This window comes from Gavialis gangeticus, unplaced genomic scaffold (assembly GCF_001723915.1).
Source record: "Gavialis gangeticus isolate Ggan-Ray unplaced genomic scaffold, GavGan_comp1, whole genome shotgun sequence".
In the NCBI taxonomy this organism is placed as follows: Eukaryota; Metazoa; Chordata; order Crocodylia; family Gavialidae; genus Gavialis; species Gavialis gangeticus.
The window spans coordinates 46480663-46488801 of NW_017729029.1; the positions used below are offsets into that span (position 1 = coordinate 46480663).

The 8139-nt window shown below is 42.1% G+C and overlaps 1 protein-coding gene across 3 annotated transcripts in view; it reads left to right on the top strand.

The window, feature by feature from the left end:
- The window catches only part of DCX (doublecortin), a 161240-nt gene that overhangs the window by 142957 nt on the left and 10144 nt on the right, over positions 1–8139 (top strand). For 2 of the 3 annotated variants that reach the window (XM_019521520.1, XM_019521522.1), the window contains exon 6: positions 5973–6070. In XM_019521520.1, the coding sequence (XP_019377065.1) occupies positions 5973–6070 (98 nt within the window). The remainder of the gene's footprint in view (positions 1–5972; positions 6071–8139) is intronic. The other variant, XM_019521521.1, reaches the window with a different exon arrangement.

The following is an 8139-nucleotide window of genomic DNA, read 5'->3' on the forward strand; positions in this document are numbered from 1 at the left end:
GATTGGGGGGGGTGGGGGGAAATGAGGGGCCTTTCATTTTAATCACAGATTTGGGGGTGGTTATCAGAGAATTTGCAATTTAAAAAAAAAAAAAATTTAATTGGGGAAGACCAGGATCCCTGCTAGTTACACAAACACACACACACCAAATACAGAAATAATAAGGGTCAATATAAACTCACTCTTTTAATTATTTTAAGAGGTAGTTATACAGTGTAGTTTCAAGTAGTTCTGCTTATATGGATCATAACTGTCCTAAGTACCACAGAACACCACAACGCTGTTAAATTCAGTGATAAGAACTTACCCCAATTAGAGTCTGGTCCTTACACTTCACACTTGCATTCAGTTTGAGTTCAGAAGAAATCTTTAGACATTGGGTCATGAATAGTAATTTTAACTGTAAGGCCAAGAGAAAAGTAAGCCTTATTTCCTAATTACTTCTGCAACTGAAAAGCAGGGCATGAATGCTCCTAATGATGTATATCAGTTTAGTCAAATTACTGATTTGGCTGTTATATCTGTAAGTGACCCTTTTTTTGACAGCACTCATAAAATATTAATATTGCTGCAATAGTACTTAAAAGTCACTTTATATCAGGCAATTTCTTTACTCCCTTGCAGCAATTATGGGGGGTATTTTTGCACGCTGATGGTCGTATGTTAGCAATTTTACCAGCTCTACTATATATGTGCAAAGGATATTACTGATACTGCAAAGAAGTGCTATTCAGTTTCCTGGGGTGAGGGGGTTCTTTTACAATACCATGGCCAGTATGCCTTATTTTCCATTTTTTCCCATATGCTTGACAAGTTAATTTTTGTTTTCAGTAATAAATTGCTTGAAGTGATGAGGGTGGGGAAGGGTCCCCAATCCTCTGTTAAAACAATATTTCAAACACCATTTAAGAGAAAACTACTTTCTCAATGGCATAAATTTTTAATGGAAAGAAAATTGACTTCTTTTCACAAGCCTAGCTAAGTATCAGTAACTGTAGACGTGGTTATACAGCTGTAGAGGTGAATCACAGTGAGTGCACTAAGTCTAAGTGGATCTGGCATATACCCTCCGGTCCTCAATGCAAGGGGTTTTGCATCAATTTAGACTTCCTCAGACTTGCACTTGTGTGCCAGTGTGTAATTGCCATCCTTTCTAATTTTGGTCCAAAGACAGTAGCAAGAACTGGAATTTAAAAGCATCTTGGAGGAAGTGTAGATGGTAGACAAAATAAATGAGGCCATCCTAGAAATGAAAGCACTGGGTCAATAGGTGATTAGGGGTCAAGACTGGGGGGACTAAGAAAAGGATTGTTAGGATGGAGACTATGTAGGAACGCAATGCAAACCTGACCAGAAAGCACTGAATTTAAAAAGAAAGTTCTGGACTGCGGACAGGACAGATTTTTTTTTTTTTTTGGACGTATAATTTTTCGTTGGTAAATGTCAATCCTTCAGAACTGTAACGGGAATAGTTTATCAACTCCAGTTTGGACTGCTGACTAAAGAAAGAGATAAGGAAAAGACCTTCCTAGCTCAGATTACTCACACACCTGAGATGCTGTAAATACAGATTCAAGTGCCCACTTCAAAGAATACTTAAGTATTCAAATGGCTTAGACAAAAAGCGGAGTTTCAACAGGAGAGACTGGAAATTGTCAAGTCCCTCTTGGTAGTTAGGGAGTCATTAGGATGTGGGACACTGAGGTTCATATTTGTCATCTGAATGAGGTAGAGCAGGGATTTGCCAGGTACTTCATATCCCATAGAATAATCCACAAGCTGTCACAGCTTTGCAAAAACTAGAGCAGAAATGGGATTTTAGGTCCCTAGCAGACATACAAGTGACGGTGTGATGAGAGTCTGGAGGATCCCCACAATTGTGCTTTCTGCTATGCCACACGTTCATGGCAGGAGGACAGGCTCATGGGATCGGGGCTCCCAGATCCAGGGGCACAAAAGCATCTCCTGTGGCTGGGAGCCCCCAGCTGATGGGGCTCCTAGCCACTAGGGCACACCCTATGGCTGGGAGCACCAGCCTGGCCACACATTCAATTAATGATTTCATGGGAACCAGCCACAAAGTTGTTATTTGTTGTGTTGCTCTTTGTTTTATCATGCCATTAATTGAATTAATGTGTGGCCAGATAACAACCAAAGAGGTGCTTAACGGATTAATCATGTCTTCAGCATAACGTGTGCCAGGGGCCTTAAGAGTACAGTGTTAAGAAATTCAAGATGAAAGAATTGCCTGCACTGACCAGGCCTGTGTGTAGTGGCACCAGTGAGAAGGAGGCAGGAACTTCTCCCCTTTGTACCTACAGCCACGGCTCATCCAGTCCTTTTATTGCTACCTGTATTTGAGGGCTTTTCTGCATCCCAATGTAACGTAACCTAATGTAGATCATTCACCACATAGTGGAGAGGTATTTCAGGCCTTCAGCTTTAATGAGGAACATAGGAGATGCATATCCTTGTGAATCTCTCTGCCACAGGTAGGTTCTGTGGCTTTAATATTTTTTTTTAATCTGCAATTATAAAATGCTAATTGGTAAAATGTAACAGTGTATTAAACTGCAATTATATTTAATGGCTAAACACAAAACCACATTAGAGAGAATGAACTTCCAGTCTTAACATGGAGCTACGCACAAACAGGCCATTTCAGTAACTCCTTAAAATGAATGAAAGGGAAACTGTTCTTTAGATAATACTGCAAGATAAAGACATGGATAGAGAAAGGAGTGATGGAGGCTCAAAGTACTAGAGGTACAGTCCTGGGATTGTCCCACAAATGGAAATGCAGATAAAGGGCCACATTCTGATTAACAATTAGAAAAAAACCATAGCTGTTCTTAAACAGGGGCTTATAGCTCAGCCCAGCAAGGAGCTAAGCACTAGAGCTGTGCGAAGCTTTGGTTCCTGATTTGATTTGGCGGAAATTTAGCCCGATTCGGTGGCTGAACCTCCAAATGTGAATCAAATCAGGAGACCCTTTAATCTCTCTGAATTGAATCAGAACCCTCCAAATCAATTCAGAGAGATTCAGAAAGATTCGGCGATTCAGCCAGAGACACAGCTTTATATGTTTTTTCTACATACCTCAAGGTAGCAGGCGGATTGTGAATGCTCCAATACTGGGGCGGATGGGGCGTCCCACAGGAGCATGGGGGGCTCCCCAGCGCTCTTGGCAGCAGACCCAGAAGTGGACCAGAAGCACTTCTTGTCTACTTCCAGGTCCACTGGGGAGCACACAGGGGACCCCCCCATGGCTCCCCAGCTCAGTGACTGGTGCCTCCTGGGTCTGGGGGGGCACCCAGGGTGCCCCCGCAACTGATTGCCAGGCTGGGGGAGGGTGGGGGTGGCCCCCAGAGCATTGCCCAACAGACCCCAGGTTTGCCACCAAGCACGCAAGGGGCTCCCGGTGCTCCTGTAGAACGCTCCATCCGCCCCACCATCGCAGCGTTCACGAGCCGTGCCTGGTATCTTGAGGTATGTAGAAAAAACATATAAAGCTGTGTCTCTGGCTGAATCACTGATTCTCCGAATCAGCATCGAATCTTCAGATTCGGATTTGGCCTGATTGAATCAGGGACAGTGATCCGCATCAATGAATCAAATCACTGTCCCCAATTCGGGCCAAATCCGAATCAAATACGGCCCGTTTCGCCCACCTCTACTAAGCACTGTGCTCCTCACCACAGAGCACTGAGGCCCATATGGTCTGATCCTGCACCACCAAAATCAGTCCAAGCTTTGTTGTGGACTTTGGGGGGTGCATTATCAAGCTGATCCTGAAATCAACAGGAGTATGTCTGGGCTTGAAGCTAAGCATGACACATGTTTGCTAGATTGGGGCCATGTGCTGCATAGCAGTATTCATCAGGAGGAGGCCAGATTCGTAGTAAAGTCTGGGCTCAGTCATGAGAGCCTTGCTGAGTTTTCAGCCAGTTGTCACTCAGAAAAAAACAAAGCAGAATAGGAATTGAACATGGTTTAGAGTTCTGCTCATAGCTGAAATAACCATGGAGTGATGGAGTATGAGAGTAAAACATCATGTTAAGGTCAAAAGATCTCTATACCTGCATATTTAGGTCACAATCCGTACTAAGCTGGCCCAGAACTATGACATAGTTAAGTGTTACACAGTGGAGACTGCTTGCCAGTTTCTACCAAGCAAAACTCCAGTTGACTTTACAGCAGTGAGGACTGTTGAGCTCCAATTCTTATTTGCATTAAGCTTCTTGCATGGTTTTGATGATGTAAAGTGGCCTAAAAGTGCATGGAAATGCATTTATTCCCAGTTTAAGGTACCTTTGCACCGCTTATATGAACTCTTATCTTGCACACTCTCCACATCCTTGTCACTGTTCCCAGTAGCATGCTTAATAAATTTTATAGGTCTTCAAACATTTAGGGGTTCAAATACATGTCCAACTACGTGCCCAATTTGGACCTGCAATTACTATGACTGAATGTAGAAATCCTATGGGCCTAATTGTACATCTACCTGCAGTTCCAGTAAGTGGATGCATAGGCAGCTGCAGACTGAAAGAAGAGAGTCACCCAGCCCCATCACTTTACTTTTTCCCCCTTCTCTGTAAAACTTCAAAATCATATCACACTTCTTTAAAAAGGGAATCATTTCAGTCCAGCTCTCAAGAGAGTTAACAGTGTTTATTGCCACTTAAGAAAATGACAATTAAAATAGTTATGTTTTAGTTTGGGTAAACTGAATTGCATAAATAACATCTTGTATAGTTTGGGGAAATCTCCCTTCCAGTAAAGGTGACAGGCAAAAGTATTTTTATACTTTTGTAATGAAAGCTTTTAGCCTGCTTCAGGAAGGGAAGGGCCTACTGTGGTGACAGACTAAGACGTAGCCAGCCTCATTCTGAATTCCAGACCATTATAGAGGAGCGGAGTTACTCCATTAAAAGCCACGTGAGAAAGATCTGAATAGAAGTCTGGTGTCTAGAGTGAATATGCAGCATATGGGATCTAGTACAACCCAAGCCAAGATCACATAACATGGCACGGCCTCATAAAAGATTTGAAGTGACACCAGGTAACATGCACTGTTATGCATTTTAAAGAGCATCATTGACAGCAAGAGTTTACTTTTCCCTTAATGCTTTTCTATTTGGTTTTTCCTGTAATTTGCTGCTTTCTTTTTTTTTTAGCCCAATAGGTCTGTCCATAGCAACTGTTTCTGGCATAGGTCTGGGCTACTTCACTTTGATTAAAATCCAGCTGCTAATGGGCTATGTGACCATTTTGTTCAGAGGTTTGGTTTAAATGAACCATATTTTAAATTATTTAAAAAGTTGAATTCTTTTTTTATGGTTAAAAGAACCCAGAAGGCCAATTTGGAGCTTTGAAGCCCAGATGAAAAGCAGAGCTGCCCTGTACATTCACTGCCTTTAAGAGGAGGGAATTTTCACTCCTTGCCAGCTTCACAGGGCAGTGGTGAAATGGCCTCAGCTACATCCTTGCCCATTACCTTTACAATGACTAGTACCTCAAAGGGCATCAGCACTCAGCACAGTCCAAGCTAATATATCAACTCAGAAGATAATTTGTCACATTTAAGGATCTAGACTATTTAAAGACTTTGATTTTCTTTAACAGTAGTAAGGACTGGATGATTTAAATTGTCTAAGGGCACTTGAAGCCCTGAAATGTTCATTTTGTAATGGATTGTTAAACAGATTCATACCTGTAATTGTTTGTAAAATCAAATATTTCGCCCCTCTTATGGTAATGGCCAGTATTTGAAATGGCTGAAACATTAAGCCTGGTGAATAATTATTTTGTTCTTTTGATTATTTTTCTTCTGGATAAATGAAGAAATAAGCTGGAACCTTCTGATGTTGACTGTCTGGATGTTTTCTGTCTCCGGGAAAGCGAGAAATAATCTGTCTGGTGATTTTGCTTGTAAATTCATTGCTGGATTCTGTTTTCTTTTGTGACAGCAAATGGTACATCAAGCAGTCAGCTCTCTACACCCAAATCCAAGCAGTCTCCAATCTCCACGCCAACCAGTCCAGGGAGCCTCCGTAAGCACAAGGTATTATGTTTCTTATACCTTACTAAATCTAGTTCTCTTTGTACCTGGACATATAAAGAAATGGCTTAACTCCGGGTCACATTGTTAGTTAAACTGGCAGAGAATTGCCCTGTCATTAAGAATTTTCTTTACGCCTAATATAGTAATTAGGTGTCCATTTTAGAGGCATAGATAGTAATCTATGTTGTACATCCCTAGTATAGATCAGTGCAGATGGCTGTGCTCTCAACATGGGTCAGCCTTTGTAAGAGTTTCTAGTCTAGTGACGGGCTCATTCATTATATACAGTCATCTAATATTTCTAGTTTGATAGGCTCACAGCACACCATTCTGGCCTATTAAACAAGGAAATAAATCTGAATATTAGTGAAGTTATAAGGATTGATTTTAACATTATCCTCAAAAGTATTAGAATATCAACTTTAACTCGTTCTATTTTATGGGAAATAAATTACCAGGTAATTATTTTCTTGTGCTGGTATGATAATTGACATTGGCTGCTTTTCCTGGTTATGTTCTCCAACTTACCAAACTCTCTGAAAGGTAGCAAGGGGTCTATGAACTTATGTGCTTTTCATCTATGACCGCAAATGGATCTTTTCTTTGGGGGACCATCTCTAAGAAAATTGTGCATAGTGATTGGTTCTGCTGCTCAGCTACCCTTAAGATTGTGTCCAGTTTGTCTTTCCCAGTGGCTTCCTCTGATGCCTTTTCTGAGCTAACCGTCCTACAGACTAAGTTGTTCTTGAAGAGGACTTCATTCAGTGTTAAACATATCTTTAATATAAATATAATGGCTGAAATCCTGGCCCATCAAAATCAATGGGCATTGTGCTATTGACTTCAGCATGGTCAAGATTTCAGCCAATCAGAGCTCTTCATGACCTCATTTTCTGCAGCGCACAATCAGGTGGTTTTCTTAGAATCTCTCGTGTTCACGGTGCTAGAAAAACTGCTAGAATTAGGGAGTCACTTGGTCAAATGACAACTATATATTTTTGAAAGCATCCGAGTTAAAGGATTTTCCTACTTCTTTTTTTCCTGAAAACAGGTGTCTCTAAACAAAGAAAATAAATTATAGACATTCTTCGGGCCACCTTAGTGTCCCTTCATGGCTGAAACGGGCAGTCTTATGCTTCAGTGTGTTACAGTATTACAGAGGTAGTCACTAGCAAGACAAATAATGTTGCAAATGATCTCTGATGCAGTGACAGGGGTGAGGGAAAAATCTAATTGCACTGCAACTTATATTTACAGTAGGAGTTTCTTCCTTCAACTGATTGTGTTCTTTAGGTTTATGTGGCACCATTTCTAAAACCTGAGAGCCAATAAATCAATAATTGTTTTATTTAAGGTATCTTACCCTTACCCAATTGACCTGTCCCAGCCATTATGACGCATGTCTCCCAGCAGGAGGGTTAAATGACTATCAAACACTTGATTTAGGTGGGCAGATAGCTTCATAGTTTCTAAGGTCGGAAGGGACCTGAACAGATCATCAAGTCTGACCCTCTGCCCTGGACAGGAACGAGTGCTGGGATCATAATACCCCAGCCAGATATCTATCCAACCTCCTCTTGAAGATCCCCAAGGTAGGGGAGAGCACCACCTCCCTTGGGAACCTATTCCAGAGCCTGGCAGCCCTAAACATAATGTAATGCCTCCCAATATCAAGCCTGAACCTGCTCTCAATCAATTTGTGGCCATTATTCCTTGTTATCCCAGGTGGTGCCCGGAGGAACAGAGCCTCACCTATTTTCTGCTGGGCCCCTCTGGTGAGTTTATAGATGGCCACCAGATCCCCTCTCAGTCTTCTCTTGTGGAAGCTGACTAGATTCAGGCCCTTTAGCCTATCTTCATAGGGCCTGGCCTGCAGCCCCCTGACCATATGAGTGGCCCTCCTCTGGACCTTCTCAAGGTTAGCTACATCCCTCTTGAACTGCGGCACCCAAAACTGGATGCAGTACTCCAACTGTGGCCTGACCAATGCCGCAAAGAGGGGAAGGATCACCTCTCTGGACCTGCTCGTGATGCATCTGTAGATGCACGACAAGGTGTGGTTAGCCTTACCA